We start from the raw sequence: 25,410 nt of genomic DNA, 5'->3' as shown, positions 1-25,410 counted from the left end.
TCATAAAGAAAGGGAATAGGAGAATAATAAGGACACATGTTCCTCTTTTCTTGTGCTCATAGTACATGACAAGATAATTTATGTTATCTTTAAATCTCTGTTTGGCTTTATTATTTTCTATTTAAGGCTTGAGACATGGGCCCCAAATTAGAGGTGGTGTCTTAGAAGCTGTTAAAACTGGACAAAAACTTGTCATTGTAGATGACGGCGGTATAAATGTTTTAGCTCTCTCAATGCTTGAAATAATCTAGCCTTCATTTCACTGGGCCAGGCTCTGTGCTCCTTTCTCTGCATGCCTTTGATCACTGAAGCAAGATTCAAAGCAATTCTGATGAGAGCTCAGAGCCTCTCTCTCATACTACTGACATTTACATTATCTAGCTGGGTCTTTCTTCAGCCCTGATAATTAGCTCCATCACTGCAGTGCTGCAAGAAAAAGAACGACGGTATCACCTCTGGAAGGATGCTATAATAGCGGTGTGCTATCAGGCAGCCTGTCACACAAACTTTTTAGTTTGGCAGTTGATGGCCCACATGCCAATCACACATAACGACATGCAATAGACAGGCAACGGTGATGGGGTATTCATGCAATGACTATTACATTGCAGTCCCGTCTGTGGGTTTATCTAATTGGCCGAGGGTTCAGGTCTCGGAGCCTGCCACCAGCTAAGTCATTAGCATAGAGACTGTGCTGCTTTACACTTGTCACCTCTCACCTCCTTCAGGGAGCTGTGGTGTTAGGTGGGCTGGGTGTGGACCCTTTGCTGTTGTGCCATCCTGACCTCAGGAGGCGATTAATTAAGGTTGAGGGCCAGCCAGATGATCACACCTACAAAAACCACACGCGGAGGTGATGATGATGAGCGTTTAGATACCCCCCGTCCAGCCTGCCGCACTCTCTCACCTCCTGGCCATGGGGCTGATTGAATAGAGTCATCACTGATGGCAACCTCTTCCTCAGATGTGGGAGGGCTACTGGGGACCTCAAGGTCTGCCTTGGAAAGCGAATTGAATTTTCTACACTAATAAGGATTCATTCACCAGGGAGTTAAAAAATGGATGGAGGTCATCTTTGAAAGGTGTGCCTGTAGGGGTTTTGGGGTCGTGTTCGGGGTTGATAGGCTGAGGTATAGAAGTGGATCCCACTGTTGACTAGGATGCCATTTTCTGTATTGTTCTGGTCTTGTCATCGACTGTGTTCATTAGAGTTCAAGGGATGGAGTGCACCAACTTTCACAGGGGTTGAAATTGGGGTTTCAAGGGGTATGAGATGGCCCCTCAGGCGGTGGACCGGTCCTTTGGAGCGTTGTGGTATTTGACAGGGCAGCTGTAATTGCTCCTCAGAGACCAAGAAGAGTCGGCACCATCAAAACGAGCACTGCTGAAAGGGATTCACTCCCAAAAGGAAAGAAATGCTGCAGGGGAGGAGGGAGACCTTAAGAGAGCGAGGCAGGAAAAGACATTTATCCATTTTGCGTTAATAAGTTTTATATTTGTGGAGAAATTACCTCAGATGTCTTCCTCAGGTCCTTTGGGGCATTGAATTCTCCTGCCCCTCAACCGCCACCTCCCTTTTCCTCTTCGTCTTCCCTCAAATTTATTTTCTTTTCATTTGTGTCGATGGTTGTGTATTGAAAAACATGAGAGAGTGAGGCCAAGGCTCGGCATCCCCCAGGGCCAGCACTGAGGCTCTCTTTCAGCATGAGGCCTGATCTTCAAAGGCTCCTCCAGTTTTCAGCCAATGTTGAAAGCCAAGTGTTTAGGGTGATTCACAGTAATGGCCATGTCCTTTGCTGTGCTAGGTCATGAGAGTAGCTTGGGTCATGGGCGGACTAGGGTTTTTTTGGGACAGTGCTGTTTGCTGTTTGAGGATAACTAGCCTGTAATAGCCATATTCACATCTGCTGCTAGGAGATAGTAACAGTGGTGTAGCACTTGGACTGAGCCTTTCTCTGTGAGGTTTGTCTGGAGGCTGTGATAGATATACCTCTGTAATTGACCGGGGTGTCAGAAACCACTCACTTTTTGTTTGTCTGGATTCAGTGAATGTTGGTCTATGGCTGAAGGGCAGAGACAGCTGCAGAAACTGTGGCGGGGCCACTGTTGTATAACTGTGCCTGTGTATGTGCGTGGCGGTGGTGTCAAGGGGGCGGTTGAGGGGGGGTCAGATGGGTCACCGCTGGAGTGATGGGTGTGTTTTTGATGGGTGACCTAGCTTCCTCACCCTTTCACCTGCTGCCTCTCTCTTCCATCCGTCACTCTTGTTCTCTACTGAACATTATGTCCCGCTGTACACCCCGAGAGAAGAATTATGCTTTAATTGTACCAATTGGCAATTAGTCCACCACCTCTACCCTGTGTAATGCAGATATATTTGCATTAAAAGGACTAGACCTTCATGGCTGACTGCATACAGAAAAGATCCTTTTCCATAAACAAGAGCCGCTGTCCCCTTGGGTTGGACCCAGTTGTTGACCCATGATGAACCCCTGACCAGAGCTGCCATGTCCTCCTGACTTAGTGCAGTGACACTCTGGATTGTGACCGACAGACAGCGAGAGCAGGAGACAGACTGACAGTCTGACCCAGACACACTGGAATGCAAATAGGGGGATCTATAGAGATTAAACTGCCTGCCTTTTTAAATAGCCTTGGTCCTTTAGTGTGCGAGTCACCCCCCACTAGAGAGGCCTGGTCAAAGAGATAGGTGCCTTCTTTCTTTTCATGTTGCAAACTGTAGTTTCACTGGAACTGATTTGTCGTCACAAGCAAATTATTTTCTTTCTTTTTTTTTTGTATTTTTTTAGGGAGTCCTTTGGCGGGGCTCAAACAGAGTGCAGTGGTGAAAGATATACTGTTGGCCCTAATCTTATCCTCTTTTTTTGTGTGTATGCAGTTCTAAACCAGCTGCCTCTTAACTACCTTTGCCCCTTATCTTTTCACTTTCTCTTGCCCCCTCTTTCTCTTTCTCTCCCTCTCCCTCACCCCCACCACTACCACATTGGGATGGTTTAATGGAAATTATTCAGAAATGGAAAGAAACGAAAAGTCCAGGGTTCACTGGCTCTTTGTCAAACCGTATCTGTTCAAGTCAGAGAAGGCATGGTAGCAACTGGGGCACACATTTCTTAACTTTGCTGAAAGGCCATTTCTTATTAAGGCAGTGTAAGCACTGCTTTTCTTCTCCTTCTTCTTTTATGATTATAGCGCTTTCTTCCCCTTTAACAATGAGGGACAATGCACTGAGTTCATATACTTTATTTTTTATTTAGTTTATTAAAAACCACCCTCTGACTTTGGGATCTTTGGGGATTTCATTTTCCTCTGCAAACAATCAGAGCATCACCACACTGAACAGGACCAGATCTCTTAAATCCATTAATCACCAGGGGCAGATCAAGCTGCCTCAGGGCTACATGACATTTCATCATGATGCTGCCCTTCTGATTTACTTCAGCTTCACTGCTTGTTCTTTAAGTGACTTTGAAAGTCTGTTTAGTTTCAAGGTCTTCCCCAATCATGTTTTATAAACTCACAGTTATGTCAGGGTCATAGAATAAGAACTTTGAATTAAGTGTAAAGTGCCAACTGTCATTTGATCCTTTGTGTTTCGGTTAATATCAACATTGCCTTTAAATTCTTCAATTTAAATGAATAAAGAGGTCGGAGCTTCCGACAGTTCATTTACTTAATTGTGCTCAGATGGACAGTCACACTTCATGCGACTGGATATGAGAGATGTCCTTGTGTATTGTCTTTGCATATTCTCAGTGGTCCTCCTGAAAATCCATCCCCCCAGTTCTGTGTTGTCCCTGTTCAATCACAGGTAGCTGTGCAACATGGGACTACTCTGTAAGCCTGGTGTCACTCTCCCAGAGCCTCTAGACTGCAATGAGAGGAGGGGGATTTGTCTTCCTTTCCCCTTCACTTATCTCTTTTGTTTGTCCCGGTTTTTCGTAGATGAGCAGCAGCCCTCCATTCTCTTCTCAAGCGAAACTAAGTGCTGCCGCTACTCTCGACCTGCCAGCTCCAAATTGGCAGCCTGACCTTCTTTTTCTTCCTTGGGGCGTCTGCACAAAGCCATACCTCTACCATGGGGGAAAAATGCAATTAAGAGGTGACATAAACACTGAGCACCCGTTGTAGCTGTGCCCAGGAAGAAGGAGGGGGTGAGGCAGCTGCCATTGTGACATGCATGCATAGATACTGGTCTATTAATTGGACTTTACGCATTGCAGAGTGACACTGGGGTGAACAGAATAGATAGAGAACAGTGGATGTGACTCAGTCCCTCTGAATGAGCCTTGACGGGAGAGTGTTGTCCAACTCTGACCTGGCTGGTGTGTGCATTAATTGTGACTGCTATCTGACCTTGTGTTTTGATTAGTTGTAGGCAATTAGCACCAAATGTTTCTCCACTCATTTTCAGTGTTGGGGGTAACGTGCTACAAAAGGAATGTGCTACAGCAATATATGACTTTAAACAGAGTAATATAACAAGTTTCTCATTGGATTTGTGTTAATGTTATGACAGTTACTATGTCCAATGACGTGTTATCACCTGAAATTAAGTGTTTATAGATGTTTTTAAACCTGCTAACACCCATTGGATCATCTGCAACATGTTTTAGCTAGTTCAAAGGGGCTCATAATGATAGAATTGTTTTAACTTTTGTCAGTATGGACATGCTCATGGTCAGCTGTACATGATTAGATTGGTCAGATTCTCCACAATTCGGTCATTCAGTTCATGTTACAGAAACCATAACAACCAAAGAATAATTAATTCAGATTTGCCGTCATAAACGCCTAATTTGTGTCAATTCCTTATTATTTTATATTCCTTCTGTCTGTAAAGGTCCACAAAAGAATCCAAAATGTTTTTTCATTGCAGTTCATTGCTCACTATCTGCTAACTTTGTTCGGCAAACAAAAAAACGCCTTCTTTCGACAGGAGACATATTTTCTATTCTTGCTGCCCGGTGTTGTTGAGTGTGTTTGTTTCGTATTGTTAGTTTTCATCCCAGGACAGTCCCTGGAAAATTGCAAGTGCTCCCTTTGCTGCCATGGTAGAACGAGCTGTTATTGACTATCAACAAATCAATCCCCCTCGATTGAAGCCCATCATTTTCCCATTCCAGTGCTGTATGGGTGGGTTGTTGGGTTGCATTGGAGCCATGCTATTTCAATGCATTATGGTGCAAAGTCCTGCCACACAGACTGTTTTAGGGTTCCGGTCAGACACAGTGCAGTTTTTGTAGTTTCCAGGTGTTTTCTCATGTTGCAGAACATGAGAAAAATGATGATAAACAATATGTTTTGAATGATATTAAAAGGTTTTATAGTCAATAGAGACCAAGTTAATCCGACACTAGTAGCAAAACAATATTCTTCCTTTTTTTAATGCCGTCGTAATAAGTCGTTATTTTGGTGTAAGCACTGCAAAAGTAGTAACTTATTTCTCTGCATATCTTAAAGTAACTTGTTACTTTAAAATAATAGTAATTAGTAATATGAAATACATTACAGTTAATTTTGGAGGTAATTTCCCCCCAACTGCTCACAATATGCATTGTCAGGAGTTAAATTTGATCCAATGTCCTAATTAATATAAATCATATAAGCTATACAATGGTTTACCTGAATGACAGCTTCATAGAATCTTTTGTCATATTTTAAAATTGCTTACATTTCACACAAGATTTAAAATCACATACATACTGTACATACATACATACAATCAAACATAATAATATTGTGCAACGTATCCATTCTCCTAGCAACAAAAAGTGTTGTAACTTACAAGTGCAAATCAAGTAGAAAATATGATGGGCTGCCTCTGCCCGTATCTCCTGGTGAATGTTTTCATGATCAGTTATACAATACAAAGATATCATGTCGCTGTAATTGAACTTAATTATCTGAGAATATTTGCAAATTATATAGAAATTATGCTCCATAAAAACACATTACCGTTTTTTTGTAATGTGATATGACAATACCTTCCTTGCAGCTTTTATTTTTAGTCGAGGAAGCCTATTAAAACAGGCACTGAGGGAGAGTGGTGTTTAATTGCCAGCTTAGGTGTGTGACATTTGGAGCAGCACATCGAATGTGGCCCAAAGTCCAAAAGGTTTTGTGAAGGAGTGAGTAATTGCTCCGGTCTCTCCAGGCAACGGGTTTAATAAGACGATTCAATGATAGAAGGGGAGCAGACACATGCACGCAGACACATGCACGCACCACACACAAACATTTAACAACACCCATACGTAGATTGATGTGGTTGTGGCCACATTTGATTTGTTTATGTTTCAAGGTTTTTTATTATCTGATGAAGAGAATTTCAGCACAGTGATGTAAAGTTCAATCAGACAGAGTTTTTTTAACCATTGCTTTATGGTTGGCTTGAAGTTGAAGTTGGTTTTCCCAAGCTTACATTTATTTTTATCTGTATGATTTAAGGTTTCAGCTTCTAAATATATCTGCTATGTACTCTAATTATTGCTGCCTATGAACATACCTTCATGTGACCTCTTCCGACGACCTCTCTCAGAGTGATCGAAATGATCTATCTGCTCGGTTAGCCTTGTAAACACACTGCCGCTCCACCATGTCTGTGCTTACCATGTTTGTACAGTAGATGAGTGGTTCCTCTGGCCCTCTCCTCGGGGTTGTTTAGCTTTCAGACCCCTGACAGAGGGAAAGGAAACTCCCTTGGGGGAACTTGAAGCACTACAGGTTGAATGAAATTCTCTCAGAACACTCCAAAGCTCTCTTCATCTCCACAGGCTCTGGGGAAAAAGCAGCAGAAAAATGTTTAAAACAGGATGCTTAATCCAGCAGCACAGAAAAAGTATAGCAGCATGGATTTTTTTTTCTTTTGCCCAAGAGAGAAAACACTTTTAAAAGAGGCCCAGCATGATAGGCTAGCATAATGAGCCATCACTGGCTGATATTAGGAAGTTTATTCATAGAGTAGCTCTAGAAGATGGCTCAGTGCAGGATGTTATCTTAATGCCACAACATGATAAATGATGCAGGGAGGAAAGTGTTAGGGAATATGTTGTAACATATTTTCCAGCACGGAGAGCAGTGAGTTATTTTGCAGAAAAGAGAATATAAGCAAAAAATGAAACTGTGCTGACATATAAAGACTAATATGGGCTCACAAGCTGCAGGTAAACACAATATTAACCAAAGCAGACGCGATAGCACGGGACTCTCTGCTCATCTTTTATAATTACCTCAGTAAGCATGATATAATAGGCTTCAATATCTGTATTGTAGTTAAGTAATAGAACATCACTCACACGCAGTGCCATCTAATGATAAGTTATGAGAGTGAGTCCTCCTTAAATGGTCCAGAGGTTGTGTGTGTGTGTGTACAGTAAGTTATGGCAGGGTCTCAAACAGGGGCTAGTGGCCCAGTAAATGATGGCAGTGGGGTTGGCTACATCGACTGGGGTCATCACTCCCTGGCTAGCCTGATAGGTAATTCATACACCTTTGCTATAGAGGGGGGGTCAGCACCTTCTCACCATTTATCACACCACATCTAGTCCTAAAACCCCCAGCCCTATCAGTTTGTACTCAGGCAAACTGTTGGATTAACACAGAGAGGTGGCAAGTGCAGTGTGGGGAGATACAAAGCTTCAGTATTTAGCTTTAGCCAGAGACTCATTCCTCTTATTAGTCAAACTGTGTCCTCCAGGTATTGCACCACAGTGCAGTGTGAGTGTAGACAGGCGGGTCCGGACAATGTGCTAATTTGAATTTGCAGGTTTGCTGATGTTCATTTGCAAAGTGGTGTTGCGGACCTGCACCTTGCTCGGGGTAATCATTAGCACGAGAGGAGAATTTAGTATTCCGCTCAGCTGAGGCGCTGACACAGAGGCGTCCCCGGCTTCTGTTTCTATTAGCGTCCAGGCCTGCGGCTGCACAGCCAACACTTCAATGAGCGCTTTCTCAGCGCGTGGCCATTTCTCTGCTGCAGCTGCTGCCCTTCTAACTCTAGCTTACGGATAGAAATATGACACTAGAGAACACCCATATTATTCTCATGGCCTACCCCTCTGTCTTTTCTTCTTTACTCCACTCACGATTTCACATCCAATTTTCCCATCGCCCAGTGACGCCCATTCCCCTAAGACCCCCAGCTACAGCGGGATCACTGGACTCCCCTGAGTGTGTGTGTATGTGTGTGTGTATGTGCTCTTATTGATCATGGTTGTGTCCCTGTAGCTCTGGGGTCCTGCTGCTGTTATCACTGCAGTGTGAAGGGTGGGGATGAGGGAGGTGGTTCACAGCACGCAAGGCTTCGGGGTGGTGTGAGTGTGTGTGTGATCTAGGGCTGCCACGATTAGTCAACTAGTCACGATTACGTCGACTATTAAAATCGTCGACAACTAATTTAATAGTCGACGCGTCGTTTTTTTTTTTTTAACTTTGTTTTCTCTCTCTGCTGCGGCACCTTCCACTGCCGCGTCTGCCTTTCTGTCCTTGACACACATGCGCAGTAGTGGTAATCTGGGTCAGCCGTGGTGTCACCTGAAGTTATACCAGACGGGCTCTCTGGTATCATGGCTACCCGGCGGCAACGGAGCTCAAAAGTGTGGGAGCATTTTAAGAAAACTAAAGAGAAAAGTGTGCGATGCAATATCTGCAAGACAGAACTTGCCTTTCACGGCAGCACAAGCGCGATGCACGAGCTCCTGAAAAGGAAGCACGTTGTGGCTGACAACGACGATGAAAAGGGACCGGCGTCTCGTTAAGCTAACTGGCTAGTTAGCTGCTAACATTAGCGTAAACAGAGAGCTAACTTACTACTTACTCATATTGATAGCTATAAACGTTAACATTAGCGATGACGATTTGATTCATTAGCCTTAAGAACAAGAGCCTTGTGCAGTTTGGGATTATATAGAGTCAGAGTGTAGTAAAGTTGAATACAGTTCGTTGTGAGCACTGAGCACAAAATGCACTTTTGTTATATTCAGGGATGCAAACAGCGCGCCGAAAAGCGCAACTCGCTTTTTTCGTGGCCAATTAGGTGACTTGTGTGAATCGTTCAGATCCGAAGAGTTTTTGTTTGGGGGGGGGGTTCGTCTCAGCTCGGGTCAGTAAAATTAACAGGCTGACAGTGACAATCACGTGAAACTGAGGCGAACTCATTCATGGTTGCCTCTGATTATACTGATAATAGTCTACCTATTAGTTTCCAATGTAGACGCGCAACATGCGTGCTCACAACCCAAAGCGGCGCGTAGCCGCGTGCATTCGGTGCGACGGCGACGCCGTTTTTCCCCCGTGCATGTCCGTGGAGCTGTGCGCCGCGGACGTGCACGGTTCCCTACGTTGCTGTGTCAGGCAGGTGTTTCCCACGGAGCTCTGCCCCCTTTCAAAGGTGAAGGAAGCCCTCAGTGGAGAGACGTTGCCTCCGCGATGTAGAATGTGTTTTATAGAAGAGAAACACACATTTCAGGACCTCTGACTTGTATCATCAAAACAGACACAGAAACAAACACAGAAAGCTGAAAATCACCGGACATGTCTGTTGGGATTATACAAATCAACAGTGTAAAGTAGAGCTGTCAAGATGTATGCAGTAGTTAATTATTGCATATCCTACTGTACCTATCACTCCTATTGTTTCTGATGTACAGGTGCATGAGAATGTCATGGGAGAGTTTATTAAGGCCTATGTCACTAGTAGTTAGCATATACCTTAAACACTTCAAGCTGAAAGCTAATGATTGTTATATAAGAGCAGCTGCATGCTGGTACGATAAACTGTATGTTATACATTCAATTTACGTATGATCCGATTAGTCGACTAATCGAAAAAATAGTCGGTGATTAGTCGACTATCAAAATAATCGTTTGTGGCAGCCCTAGTGTGATCCAATGGGTTTTACAGTATGCGCTGCGTGTTTTCAGTTTTACTTTCTTCTCCAAGCTTTAATTTTTACAACAAGCACAACAATTTACACAATTATACTTCTGTAATTACAGCCTATTTGGTCTGACAAGCGAGATAACCATCCAAGGTAACAAGAGAGTACAGGAGGCATTAACAATGAGTATACACAGGATCTATAGAATCCCTCAGAAGTAGAAGCAGGGTGTCTAATGTGATAAAAACGAGCTCACTTTTAGATTCCTCGTCCAATTAAAAATGTTTGTATGAGCAATTAAAATATGATGGATGCGAAATTGGTTTTAATGACATCGCTGAAATACTGCAGTTTCTTTTCAGAGAGAAAATTAATTTAGAGCGAGGGAGAGAATGGTCATGATGAAACACAGTGAATGTTGTTCGTAACCTGCAGCAGAAGATGTGACTCCACCATTTCCCTCAGAGTAAAGTGAAGGTGAGAGAAGGAGAATTCTTCCTTATTTTCCACCTTTTTTATCCACAGTTTCCCTTTACTGTAGTTCCCTGCTCAGTGGGTGTGGATAGGACTCTTATGATGGATTACACTACTGGTCCTCCTGAGTGCATGCATGTGAATAAATGGGTGCAGAGTGCGCATGTTCCTCCTGTGTTCTCCTCTTTCCTCAGTCTGCCTTTTTTTCCCCCCTTCTTCCCCAAAGTTCTCCTTCCATCCTTTTTTCTCACCTTAGCCATTTTGGACATGTGTGCAGAAATGTATGCTGGGACAGGCTTATGTACTTATTCTCACATATGGCTACACTCACAGACATGCCAACACACTCAGCAGAACTGCGTAGCACTCAAGGCACCATTCCTCTGTGGCCACAGTGATTAATTACTTTTAACAAAGCAAACAGGGTCTTGCTTGTCCGGATCAATCTTTTCTCCGTCTTGGTGCGAGGCGCTGTCACCAGTAATTGCCAAACTCTGTGTAGTATGAAATGAGGGCCACTTTCACCTCTCCCTGGTCCTAAGCTAACCATAGCCTCAATTTTCTACGCCTGTGTGCCTGCTCTCCTGGCTCCCATGGCTCCGCTGTCGTCTCCCTCCTCTTTTTTCTCTTCCTCTATATCTCCACCTCTTCTCTTTGTAATGCAGCCCCCTCCTTGGGAGCTACAGTGAATTTAGCGTAAGATGAGTCGTCATGTCAGCTCACTTTGACTGCATTTTGGTTGCTTCCATATGCTTTTAGAACAGCACTTAGAAGACTCAAGCATCATTCCTCTTTCCATCCATGCATACTAATTGGCATCGCTCTGCCAAGCTGATCAAACACCATTAATCTATTTGTAGTATATATTTGTTTCTAAATGAGAAAATTAATACATTCTGCTACTACAACCAGCTGGGTGCGGTGAGCCCCATTGATTGTTGGCACCCACAGTATGACTCATAGCTCTGAGCAAGTGTTTTTATTTGGCTAGCTGTGTGTGTGTATGAGCGTGTTTGTATGTGTGTTCTCTGGTGGTGGATCACTTTTATGTTGAGACCGGTTGCCAGAGGAGTTTCAATTAACATATTTACTTTTTTTGGAATTCATAAAGTGTCCACAGGTGGTAAGGAAACCTGTTCGCTTCATCTTGTTACAGGACAGGCCATCGAGTCACGCAGCACGCATGGAGTTAGATATCAAAGCCAAGGAGATGCAGCTAACGTGATTAGCAGGCGGACACAATTAATGATGCATGGTGATGGCCAAAGAACGCTGAGGGAACTTGCGGTTTAATGAGCTAACACAGACTGTGCAGATGTGTTACAGGACCACTCAGTGTTATCAAAGGCGGACACCTCCTTTCAGTAGAACTCTGCCAATTAGTCGCATTATGGGAGTTGACTGTCAGGATTTCAATGTAAAATAGTGAGTACTTGTTGCTAAATGTGCATTAGCAGCATCATGCTTGCCAAAATGCCCGATTTCTTACTCTATGGGTGTGACATCTCCCGGAAAATGGTACCGCTGTTCGGCTCAACTACATCTGGGATTTAGCGATAATTCTCAATAGGCAAGCGGGCCTGAAAATGATTCTCCTCATTAATAATGAAAAATCCACATTGGTCCAACCATAACCATACTTTTTTTTTTCAGCTCCTGATATTTTTCCCTGGCCCAGCAATGTGCTGGAGCATGTCATATATATGATAAGTAGAGGAGCCTGTCTGCCCGGGACTCATCACACACTTAAATTGGTGCAGCATGGAGTTCATATTGCAGTGTGGCCGAGGGGGAATTAGCGAGTCTATATATAAACCCCCATCGCATGTGTTGTGAATTAAAGTGCATTTATCTGGTAATCGCTGGGGAGATCTCCGCGTGCACAAGCATGGCAAAGCAGTGGTGCTGCAGCCACAACAGCCCAGTTTACTGATGCTGCTGCTGCACTGGGAGATGGGAAGGAGAAACAGGTCATACACAATAAAGAGCTCTGATAGCCCGGATGGCAGTTGACATGTACAGTACACTTGGATGGAATAACAAGAGGCATCTCTGTGAGTCCTCCATGTGCTAACCTTTATCTTCCTCTCTCACCCTCTTCGTCTGTCTTTTCACCTCCTCCTCATTTTAAGTGTATGTCCAACCCTTTGGGCTAAATCACCATTGTCTTTTCTCACCCTTCCCTTATTGTTTCTCCAGTCCTCTCAGCCTCTCAGCGTCTTATCTGTGATTCAGCTTGCCTTTACTCAATCATGTATGACTCCTTACCAGCAGAATCAAAAGCAGTGGGGCTCATGCCATGCTTTTCATTAGAGCTTTCCATAAAGGCTGACTGTGAGTCTTTTGAAGTGTTGCAGGGCAGCTCTGGAGAAGCCACACTGTCAGGCAGCCTGTGCTGCTGACTCTTGTTTGATGAAGCAACTTCCCACCAAGGCCAGAGCAACCTAATGAACCCAACACAAACGAGGGGGGGTAATGACTTGATGGACTTTGTCTCTCTTTGGGAGCTTCAAGCTCAGCGAGCAGTGATAACCAGGACCGTAAAACACCTCAGGCTCGGAAATGCTTCTTTTACTTGGCAGCTGATTTTTCACACCTCAGAAAATGCCAGTTTTAACAGCTTGTGAATAGGATGTTGCTTTTTTTGTTCTTCATCAGCCTTTGTCTCCCACTAGAAATTCAATAGATTGCTTGAGACGGCAGCAGCGTTTGAGATGTGAAGCTCCGAGTGTCACGCTTTGAAGAGAAAGGGTCAGCTGGACATGACTACCCATCCTAATGGCTAATGGAGATGCCTGGTTTACCATGTTGAGAACATGTGTCTCTCAGTCAGTGTTTACTAAGAGGAGGGTATTTTTCAGCCATGCTTGAGTTCACTGTCAAAGCCAATTAAGGCAGTACAAATGAAGATGGAGGATGTGGTGCCTCGGGCCAGGAGAGTACAGCAGCCAGGGCCAAGTAGCCTCTTCTGTCGGCACTGTAGGGCCAAACACATCAGGGACACATATGGTCAGGGCTGCTTATTCAATTGGCATTGACTTTGTATAATCAGTAGCTATAATTTGTATTACAAAAAAGTGAGTTTTAGTTCTATCGTGAGTTTATTGTTGACCTTCTAAATTAGATTTGAGTTTTAATGATAAGTGAGAAGTTCAGTTGTGACAACACCTGATGGATTTAGCAGAAATTGCAGCTCCTTGCTTGAAGACCCTTTTTGGTTGCAAAAAATATATTCGAAAAACGTAAGCCTTGTAGGTGTTTTGTAATAGAGCCTTTTATGGCCACCTCAAGTCCATTCGGGAAAAGCATTTCCGCAGCCTAGAGTTTGCTCTCTTTTTCAGGTTCACCATCTGGCCTTGATTGATTAAAGCTCCTTTAAGTAATTAATGCCTACTTTAATTGAGAGTCAGCCCCTGTGGCTGTGGGGTTCGTGCACACTGCTCAGGCAGAGCAGAGCCGAGGATCTAGTTGAGAGGGGCACGGAAATCTGTTTAGCACCCTGACCCTCTCAGCCTCACATCTCAAGACTCTTAAGATGCTAATAAGAACGCAAGTATGCTAGCTGCATCCATGTGACAAATCGGGCTATAAATCATAGCGGAAGAGTGTGACATGGTTTTTCTAACATTAGAGTTAACGTGCTCGGAATGAGCTGCAGGCATATTGCCATTTTATCTGCTGGTTTATCACTTTTCCATTGGTCTGTTTCCTTTGTGAAAACCCTCAGTTATGGTGGACATGCACGTAGCGGAAAGAAAATTGAATTCCCTCTGCCAAACAGTGCATTGTGACAGCATGTCACTGGAAGACCCCACAGCTTGCCACTATTGTGCTGTTTCATCTGTTTGTGATAAATGAGCAATATCAGTTTTTCCCGTCTGTTCCTCTTTGACTGTCACAATGGATGTGCGCCACATGACACTGTCGCGATCATGAGTCCTGACCTTCTTTATTGAGGGTTCTCTTTGTCTTTTAGTAATTGTTTTTAGAAAACGTTAAACCATCCCCCCAGCCAGATAATGTGAGACACAGTGAATACAGAGAGCTCAGCATTGATTCCACATACCTGACTATGACCTTTTCCAATCTGAAGTCCCGCGCTGGCTGCCAGTTTGATGTGCGCCGGCTAATCGATTCCTTGCAGCTGTGAGAGAGTACTACAATGTCTTTCACACTGAAACCTCTACCAGGCAACCTGGATTTTACCTGGCTCTTATTGTCACCACTCACTGAATAATGAAACATTTACCCTTTAATTGCTGGCTCCACAAAGAATGATCAGTTTAATTTGCTCTCATTAGAGCCATCCAATCTAATGGGCTAATTAAGGGCTTTAGATGGAACAGCAATCACCAGAGTCTACAACGCCCTTAGGGAGGAATACATCAATGGATCATAAATATTTTACAGCGTCTACCTACATGCAGATTGCAAGGTGCTTCAGTTTGACTTGCATAAGTGCTTTACATGCACCTTTTATGTGGCTTTTGTTGTTAACATAAAATCACTGTAGACTTGACCAGGGTTGCTCTACAGAAGCTCACTAAGTCAGCATATAGGACAAAACAAAAAGCAACGTTTTTCATCGATTAGCCGGATTAATGCGGAAAAATCTTTCCCTTGGTGTGAGGAGAAATTGGTCTGTCAGTGTTTTTTCTCACTGACACAACACACACACACTGATAAAACAAACACTTGATCGATGTAGGTCAGGGGTGATAGCTGGTTTAGAGTTTGGTTTTATTTGATTGGGGAGATGGTAATAGACAGGCAGCTGTGTCATGAATCTATCGCAGTGACCCCGAGGCCAGAGGTTGATGTTTGGCCCGAGGCGATGGGTGTAAGTCCTCCACTGCCACGTTCATGAAGCCCGACCTAAGACCTCTTCAGTCCTGGGGGAGAGAGATTTGTACCTGCAGGGAGACACAGGAAGATGGGTAGAAAATCTTGGACCTGGCTTCAGAATTAAATTTTATTAAGTGCAGCCTCCATTGTGCTGTACTGTGGCTTTCAGCTTGTCAAGTTGAAGGGCAGAAGGCCCAAAGCAGCAATCATTCCATTTCCCTTTTTTTAGCTGTTCTCCCAGCTAATTTGTCATGGCCGACAGTTATCCCTGGATATTAAATTAAGCAGCTGACATTTTGTGTACCCTGCGAATCGACTGTGTCACCTTGAAAGTGTAGATTTGCAACGGATGGCGGCAGCTCCTGTCTGAAACCGTGGTCGACACATGACATTTCTGGGTCACATTGGAAACCAGGCAATGACACCTCTAAAGAGCCAAGAAACAGGGGGAAGAAAGGCGGCATTCCCTTTGTTCCTGTTACACCATTAGTGTTAATGTGTTCCCAGCGTCATGGCCTGTGTGAAAAGCTGAACCCATGTTCACCTGTCATGTTTGTGGGAGACAGATGGGTGGTCTTTCTGAGGATTTATTGATGTATTTTTCTTCAGTTTGTATTTGTGTGTGTTGTGCGGTGTATTTGCAGCCTGCTGTCCCTATTTGATGGTCTGATTTGGGTTCCATTATGTCGCCAGCGGGGGTTCTGTTCAGAGTGGTCACATTGGCACCAACTGCCCTGCGGGTGATCAGAAACCATCTGCAGCAGGCGTATCCTAAACACACTACAGCAGTGAAGGGTGTGGCACGGTCTAAACGGAGCTTACGTGGCTTCTATTGATTTCCACATTTGAGAGCATCTCTATTATTGCTGATCACCGATCAGGGCACAGCAAGCCACTCAAGGCCTTGGGCTACTGGAGCACAGCTGGAGCAGTTGGCTCACTGACAGGCTGCCTGCATTGTGGGCGAGGAGTTATGCTGTTTGTTTAGAGAGACATCACAGTGGTTGAGATTTTACAACTCTGGATGTGTGGCAGAATACTGACACGGGCGGGTTTCCAGCTCCAAGGCCCCTGATACAAAGCAGTTACAAATTACCTTGGCAATTTGATTTCTTGCTGAAAATGACAGATTCAGGATAAGGTAAACAATAGATTTGACAGTCTTTAGTAAGCATTTTGTCTTGGAAGCACTACACACATCTCATAGTACAACCTGGGGAATGAACCTAGATGTAGGATGCAACAGCCTGATCGAACAAGGTTTTTCACATCTGTGGGAGACCATCCTATTATAAGATGCAAGATAAGGAACATTGTACAATTGATTGCATCAGGCAGGATCCTGAATCTTGTTGTCAAATATATCAATAAATCAATACTGAATATTTGAAATGGTGTCAATAGTCATTTTCCACAGTATTGTTACAGCAGTACCAGCTGCACTTTCTCACACTCTCTTCTCTCCGACAGTGGGTTGACACACACACACAAAGCTTTTTTCAAGGTGTACTAGCCAAGAAAAGTTATAACTCATTGTCATGTTATAGCCTTTATATAAATGATACATTTCATCTCCTCAATGTTCAGTAAATTCTTTTAAAAAAGATTTTTTTTTTAAAAACGGTGTAAATTGTACTGCGTATCAACATTTGTTTCGACCAACATTCATCCCGAATGTATAGATACAGTATATCCACCTTTACCATATGCCAACTCAAACTCCTTTTGCACATTGTTAATCTTTGTCAAACAAGTTGTGTGTATCGGCCGATACGATTATACACAAATGAAAACATTGTTATGAATATTACTCCATTTAACAACAATGTTACAGAGTGCTTGCTAATGAAAATAAATACTGACAAGGCAGACAGAGTGAGAATGACACCAAAAACCATGAGCACAGAGGAAGTAAAGACAATAATGAGTAGGATCAAATAAAAAAGGAATCAAAACAATAAATAAAACATATATCAAACTTTTCCAAAAGCTTTCACAAAGAGAAAAGTTTTGAAAAGAGATTTAAAAGAAGCAAGAGACTATTTGACAATTTGGCACAGCGAGTGGAAATATATTCTGTCTTAAGCCTTTTAGGCCCAGATCTTGAATAAGGATAGACAAGTGCAAACACAGACGTGCTCCCAGGGGCTGACGACCCCCCTGGGGTTACAGTGTACTGAAGAGGAGCCTCAGAAGGGGGCAAGGACATATGCTGAGGCATTAATCTGCTAATAGAAAAAGAGCCTCTAACAGCTGGTCTTGCGCCAAACTCCCAATGTTAATCGTGTCAACTTTCTGTTGAGCTGCTCTGACTGTGGGCCTTATTGTGAACAACAGCGCTGTCACTGAGAGAAAATTGTCCATGTTTCATCCTAAGTGTCTCATTAGAGAGAGAGCGCATGCGACTCTGGTGTGCATGAGCTTGTTTGAGCATATGTGTGCAGAGCGTGTTGGTTCCCCACAGCATGTAGCACAGTGTACCAGAGTGAATAACTTTTTTTTTTTTTTGCATCATTTCCCTCTTCCTCTTAAGCGTAAAAACATGAATATTTAAAACTACATCAAACAAGCATTCATGAAATATTAAAATGTTCGAGAACAAGAAAAGCTTTTATCCTCTCCCTTATTCATATGTGTTTTCCAGCCTCTCTCTCGTTGCCTCACACCAACACACACATGTACCGACACACATGCGCGTTAGCACTCCCAGAATTTACCCACGGGTAAGAACGACAAACCTCCCAACTCGATCCGCTCTTCTGTGGTATCAGCACATTGCTGCATTAAATAGAGAAGATGCAGGAAGGTTCAATAATTTAGCCTGGATTGAATTTTTAGGCATTATTAAAAGAAGTCTTGGTGTGTGGATGTCTTGTTGTACATGATGCCAAACAGATGCGTCACATTTCAGGAGGGCCTGCGTTCTGTAAGAAGTTTGCCTTCGGAGGAGTGCATCCTGTTTAGGGAGATGGTTTTTGGCTGAAAGATTAAGCACTAACTTGTAGCGTTCTGTTGTGTATGTAATGCTGTGTGTTGACAGGGCAAAGTTAATCTGTGGAGCCCTCTCTTTTCCTGTAATACTCTCTCTTTCCCCTACCTCTCTCTATCTCCCTCTCTCAATTTCTCTCTGTCTGGCTAAGAGCTAGAGGCTGTGCTAATCACTGTAGCAGCAGCTCTAAGCAGATGTTGCTGTGTTTTTAGAAAAGATCCTGTTAAGCGTGAATTTAAAAAATGTTGTGTAGGGGTAAAATCTCACTCCCCCTTCTCCCATAATGCCTCATGCCACGAGCAAAGCAAACCTGTTGGTGGTATTTCCGCAGCTTTGTCCTCTTCTGCACTATTTGGTGCCTTCCCCACGCTAGTATTCAGCTAAATTCAAGCAGACCTTCTGTTTTATGAGCAGCACTGGTTGAATTGACTTGTTGGATTATGCAGAGGCTGAGGTTATATCATGTGTGTATGTCTTTGTGCAGCCACATGATGTGTTTTGAAGGCAGAGGGAGATTAATGGAAGGAAAAAAAAAATCCTATAAGGCTGTACAGCACATCGATTCTGTCATTTTCGTTGTGGCTCTTACGTTCATGCGTTTGTTCTCGTGCTTGTGTTTGCAGTATTTTTAATGCACTCTCCACACAGTCTCGTCTTTGAGCCTTATGTAGGGCAGGATAGGGTAAAATAAAAGGATTAAAGAAGATGTCAATTTTTGTTTGAAGCGAGCCGTATTTGATTCATCTTTGTTCTCGTCCTCTTTGCCTGGTCGCTTCAGTCAGAGAAGGCAACCAAGATCTCTGGGTGAGCAGTCATATTGTAGGCGAAATCTAATCAAAGGGAGCAGTGCTTTTAAATGTCTTTCGTTCCCCGGGGCGAATCGTTGTGGGCCTCTCCTCTCTCGCCCAGTGCGTCTTGCCCAAACTCCACCGCCACTAGATGCAATTAATATTGAGCGGCTACCCTGGCCTGCACTCCCTTCATATAATAACAGTGTTAGAACAAAGGTTAATGCTTTGAATCTAATCTCTGTCCTCGTCATTTTCAATGGAGTTGTGATGCATGCGAAGGGAGGTAGAAATGTTGAGGGGAGGCAGCAGGTCTGGAGAGAGATCTGTAGTCATTGGGGGGATCGGACAGAAGCAAAATTAATTACTGGTCTCTATAAATTCAATGTCATGTCTCATTTTCTCTAATCCTCCCCGCCTTTTTCACTTCCTAGCGGTGCTAACAGAGAAGCTTGGGAAGACTAATGAAAAGGCCTCTTAGATGCTAATGGCAAATTAGCCTTCGTGTCACTTTTGGAAGCTGTGAGTGGAGTGACTGCCTGTTCACTAAGGAAGTGGCCAGACTGCTGCTGCCCCACACACACAAGCACAAACACACAGAAACACTAGTCTCGGAAAGATTCGGACTCCAAACATGACAGCTTTAATTTTAGACGGATTCTGTTGTTTCTTTGCCTCACACAAAGCATATCCCACATTTTCCCCCGTGCTATGCTGCTGTAATTATGTGTTTCTGACACACGAGCCCAGATATGACTATTCTGAGAGACAGTTTGCTTTCTCTTGGGGGGATTTGGCGGTTTGGATCGTAAGTAATGAGCTGGATCGAGTTCCAACTCTCTTTGCTGCTGTTGTTAGACTGGACCGGAGTCAGGTTTAACAACTCACCAGGATTATTGTCTGATCAGGCCTCAGACACAAACATACTGAGTCACAAACTTGCTTGGATCCAAGTCCAAACAGACATGCTGAAGAAGAAAAAACACCCTTATTGATGGGGCTTTGGATCCAAGAGACAGCGTCTGTTTTAGTTTTCATTCTGAAGAATGTTCCAAAACATTTTAGTCTCTCACAGAAAGATACAGTATGTCAGCAGTTGCAAGCAGTTTATGTCTCAGTTGTACTGAATTATTATGTTCGGAAAAATGTGACTTGGATGACAAATGCAGATAATTTTGTCTGTTTGAAGAGCCATTCACGTATCCAAAACATGACACAAGCACACATCTGATGATAAAATCTGGCAAAAACAGACTCTGGCCAGTTTTGTTTTATAACTGCGTCCTGACAAAGGGAATGCGCAATCTGAAGTATTTATTGGTGTTCTATTGTTGAGCTACACGCCAGCTTGACTACGTAGCTCCCTCTCATTCTCTTTTTTTCTCTCTCTTTACTTTTTTCAAAACACAGCCAAAGAGAAATCCCAGTGCTCTACTGTAGTTGTGTGCCGCTCACTCCCTCAGCAAACAGAGGCAGAAAATACTGAATAGGAAGAAACAATAGTTGCTCCTAAGAAGGCAGCCAGCCAGAGTGTAACATGTGCATTTATGTAAAACTTATAATCCAATTAACAAGTACAGAAACTCCAGTGATCACTCTATTATGGGAATACAAAGGAGAGAGGTGCCATGTGCAGAAAACTGCTCATGTGGAAAAAATGGAAATGGCGTGAAATGAGTGTGTCTGTTAATGTGTTTGTGTAAACCCTACACTGCAGCCCTGATGACTCTGTCTCTTGCTTCTTCTTGTCTACAGGCATACTTCCGACAGGGTGTTGCCCTTCAGTACCTTGGTCGCCATGCCGACGCACTGGCCGCCTTCGCCTCCGGGCTGGCCCAAGACCCCAAGAGTCTGCAGCTGCTGGTGGGCATGGTCGAAGCCGCCATGAAGTCGCCATTACGAGGTAAGAAATGAAAACAGAAATTGGTCGCCTGTCACTGTAACTTCCCAGAGAAAGTCAGAAAATGAACGTGAAGTCTCGGAACGTGACTAAATTTAACAGGAATAAAACTCTTCATAAATGACCATGTTCATTAACATCTCTGCCCAAGTTGCATTGAATGGATTCCACAAAGACAACAACTCCCATAACCCTAAGCTACTTACAGCATCATGAAACATGACTTTTTTTTCATTGTTTTGCCTGAGACAACCCTAGCGGCAGAACAAGCAGAACTACTTTGTGATAGAGTGACAAGCTTGAGCTCAACTCGCCCTACGCGCTCGGGAAGACGACAAAGACAGCGGCTCCTTTCCTTGAGGCTCATTATACTCATATTATTAGCAACATATATACTGTAAGTGAATAATGACCACAAGATGTGTTGGCGTAGTCCTGATAGGTGCTCGCAGCACAGGAATCAGAAAACCTGCACGGTGTAAAAAACAGTCTTTAGTATTTTGTCTCCTCTTTTTTTGTGTCAACGAAAATAAATAGAGATTTTATCAGTTTTAATTATTTAAACTTCATTTTAGTCATTTTTTTGTCTGAAGCATTGCATGTTGATGTTAGTTTTAATTGTTGTCGGTCCTGTCTTTTCATCGTCTTGTAGTAATTGAAATAAAGTGTATGGACATATTTAGTCAGTTTTCATTGACTAACATTGACTAGAAGCTGAATACTTTTGTAAGTGCGTGTTGACAGCGTGTTCATGCGTCTGCGTGTCACAGTCTGTCTGCTTCACCATCTCCGCATGTTTTGTCCTACAACTCCTTGGGAGCCTGTCTCTCAGATAATCCTCACACTCTGCCAGTCAATAAGCGTGTTGGGGTGACTTTACCTGTCAGTTTTCTACCCGTCCGGCAGACGGGCCATCTCTCTATCTGTCCGTCTCTCCGTCTTTGTGACTGACTGTTGGTGTCAAGTGCTTACCTCTGGACTCTGAGGCCTGACGGCTGCAGCCTCAGCATATCTTATTGTCAGTTGGGCTGATCACACGCACAGATATCCCACTATCTTAATGAGCATCCAACACTAATGCCATTGTCTGTGTCTGCCCCTGTGTAAGCCTTTTTCCTACAGCTGAGTGGATTTATAAGTAGCGTATTCAAGCCAAGATTGTTACTAAAATGTGTTCTTTCTGTTATGCATTATTATCTGTTGTAACAGCCAACTGCAGTGACCTGATTGTCCATGAGTAATCAGTGTGGGCCAGCCTAATGAGCCTCAAAACAAACCTGGCAGCAATTTTCCCTCAGATGACCACTGCGGAGGATTTAATATTCTTCAGATCTGACTGCCAACATGGACTGAGTCATCCTGCAGTCTTGCTTTGTCATCAGGTGTTTTCCAAACAGTGCTGACTGTGCCTGTGAATAAATGTGGCCTTGTTTACAATCCAAAATTTACTGAACTGTACAATGAGATCACCAAATCTCTCTGTCTTTGTTCAGTTTTTCTTTGATTGAATACAGCGCTCCTTGGAAGAAACGCAGTAGAAAAGGAATATTGCAAAGAGAACAAAGAAAGGAGAGCTTATCTGAGTCACATTGGGTCTATAAGCCTGTCACTGGAATCAAAACATGAAAGGAGGCCCGAGCATCATGGACCAGAATGGTTCCTCTCAGTAGGGGAAGACCAACATTTAGTCCAAGCCATTTAATCTCTTAATTGTTTACCCTATTTCCCACAGTGCCAGGCAGCCAGCAGAGGACCTAATCCAAGGTGTGTTGAGGAGAGGTAGCTAGGTCAAAGGATTAGGAGCAATGATCCTCTCAGAGGGGCTGCTGGCACAGGGGGACGATAATCAATGTTACGCCAGCAAACAGGGAGGATAATCAGTGTTACTCAGCCAAAGTCCCCTGATAAGTGAAAGGTAGGCGAGCATTGCTTTCTCTCCTTCAAAGAGGAAGAGTGCCACGTTCTTGGCAGATGTATTTATTGGCCACGTAGCTTACTCATCCCAGGATTCAGCTTGTTGATTACCTCAACCTACGGCAGAGGTTTTAGAAAATTTTCTTCAGCACTTTGAGCCACAAATATGGCTTGTCAAGCTACTATTAACTTATACTCAAGTGGTTGTACTGAGCTGATTTTCCACTTGCGCCTTTTCGGTTATAACAACATTGTAATTACCAGGGAATCAAATTAGTTTGTAATGTAGTCAGTTCTTTTTTCTCCTGCCAAGTCCATCACCTAGTCCAGCTTTGTATGTCAGACACGTATCTCAGACTAATTAATGAAAAATACATTCAGAAATGAACTATTTATGGTTGAGTGTGGAGAATGAGCAGCTCTGTAGTCTGGTGGTACGGCAACGGATACTTCTGTATCTTTTGCCAGATGGCAGCAGGGTGAACAGACTGTGGCTGGCATGGGTTTTTATTGTTTTGTATCATTTGGACACAAGGAGGTTTTGTTTTCACCAATGTCTGTTTACTTGTTGAGTGGAGGATGGGTTACAGCCCAGGACAGACCCCATTAACTTTTGGTGTGGTTCCAGATAAAGTGAGAGATTCAGGAGATTTTTCTCACTTTCTTTAACATTGTGCGTTTTATTTTTACATTTCTCAGGGAATGATGCATGGATCTTTATTAAAAAAACAGGCATATTTAGGTGGCTGGCATCTATGAGTGAGTGCACTTTGATGTGGATCCAAATAAAAATCTGGATCTAGCAGATTTAAATATAGGCTTGATCGAATTAAAGAGGACTGTTGGGCCATAGTGGAGGAATACGCTCTACTGAGTGGCTTTCTAGTTTACTCTTATCTAAATTGATTCTGTAATCCCAATTACATGTAATCTGTTACCACCCAATCCTGGTCATTACACTAAAAAAATTGTTATCCTTTGTAAGTACACTTAAATCTCTTATAGCAGTTCTGTAACAAGTACATTATTCCCTTTTGTGCATAAACAAAAAAAAATGTTGCTGCCTTGTTGCCAAAAAAGAGTTGATTGTATCTAGCTGTGTTTGCAGTGTTTACTTATCTTCATCATTTATCTTACCACAGACATCTCGACACACTGTGAGGTTTACAGTCCTCCCAAAGCACCTTTATGTTTGTTTCCTGCCATAAAGCAAAGAGATCCATCTGATGACATCCATACCAAACTGGGAAAGTAAATACATTAGGATAGAGGAACACAGATAATGAACCTTTAGAGAACAATATCAAGGCATATGTCTTCAAGGACACAGTGTGTAGTAATTTCATCAAAGCTTGTTTTGCTTCCACAGTAAATTTAATATTATACGTATAATACCCTAATTCCGAGTGTGTCATATACAATTCAACCCTCTCTCTGCCTGACTCAAACACTCCCACTCCTTCTCGCATAGATCAAGGTTGTTTCTCATTATTCCAGAGCCGAGCAGCTGTTCTGCTCTCTTGCGACTCATACTATATTTCCCACAACACAAAGGGCTTTCACACAAGTGGAAACTAGTGCAGTCTCACCTCCCTTGTCTTACTGTATCCTTCTCTTCCGATGTACCACTTCCGATCACCCTTGCAGTGATTTTTCCTCCAATATCAGCTTTGTCTATCTGTGTCATTGACCGAGCGGTGGGAAATCAGCCTCTCACAGTTTTATCCATTGGAGGCTGTGTTTTAGTATGTATGTAGTCACATGGGCGATATTTTTACTATTCATCTTGTTCCAGTTCTGTCTCTCATTCAGCAGCTCGGGGCCTGAGAGAGTGCAAAGGGTTCATTAGCCGTTAATTATTGGATTGTTTCCTCACATATGGTGACTAAAAAGGGTTTTTTTTCACTTGAAGATCCCTCCAGATAAACCATAGAGGAAATGGTTTCAAAGTGGGGCAGTTATTGACCCAAACTGGATCACTTGCCATTAAAAAGCTTGTCTTTTAACTGGAGGATTTGGAGCCTGTGTTCATTAGCGTCTGTCCTGCTGAGGAGCCTTTGAGCAAAGTGCTTTTGATTCTGAAAACACTTCGAGCACCAGAGGGGCTGCTATGTAATTCACCCTGACTTCTGACCCCCCTTGAGAGGACGAGATTGGGGAGTATTTTTTCGACAGAGATCATTAAAGTATCACACTGTTACTGAAAGAATAATGGTGATTATATTCTATATTTTATAGAATTATATATTTAAATTAGAAGAACAAAAGCAGCGATTACTTGCTCCTCCTAACAAGCACCTGTGTAAGTGTAACTGTTTACATGGTCTCTATAAAGTGGTCCAATAAGATGTGCGTTTATAGGTTCAAAGCATTCAATATGAATATAACTTTTTTCAGTCTCTTCCACTGATTCGATGACATGAGACATTTTTATCCTGATTATAAGTGGAATATTAATGTCCATGTAATTGCTACTGTTGCACTGGGCCACATGTCCCTCACTGAACCCTGCACTTTATTCTGAGATGATTCACAAGTGCTCAAAATCCCAACCACATCTGTACTATTTGCTAAAAACTACATTGCATAACTGTTTAAGGA

At 43.1% G+C, this 25,410-nt stretch overlaps 1 protein-coding gene across 4 annotated transcripts in view; it reads left to right on the top strand.

Annotated features, from left to right (window-relative positions):
• The window catches only part of LOC311261987 (tetratricopeptide repeat protein 28-like), a 199,026-nt gene that overhangs the window by 98,976 nt on the left and 74,640 nt on the right, over positions 1–25,410 (top strand). For all 4 annotated transcript variants that reach the window (XM_084361064.1, XM_084361063.1, XM_084361066.1 and 1 more), the window contains one exon: positions 20,751–20,898. In XM_084361064.1, the coding sequence (XP_084217190.1) occupies positions 20,751–20,898 (148 nt within the window). The remainder of the gene's footprint in view (positions 1–20,750; positions 20,899–25,410) is intronic.

The sequence above is a fragment of the Pagrus pagrus genome, assembly GCF_965226575.1.
Source record: "Pagrus pagrus genome assembly, chromosome: 8".
NCBI lineage: Eukaryota > Metazoa > Chordata > Actinopteri > Spariformes > Sparidae > Pagrus > Pagrus pagrus.
Note: the sequence above shows the minus strand (reverse complement) of the source record. Positions and strands in the feature narration are given on the sequence as shown.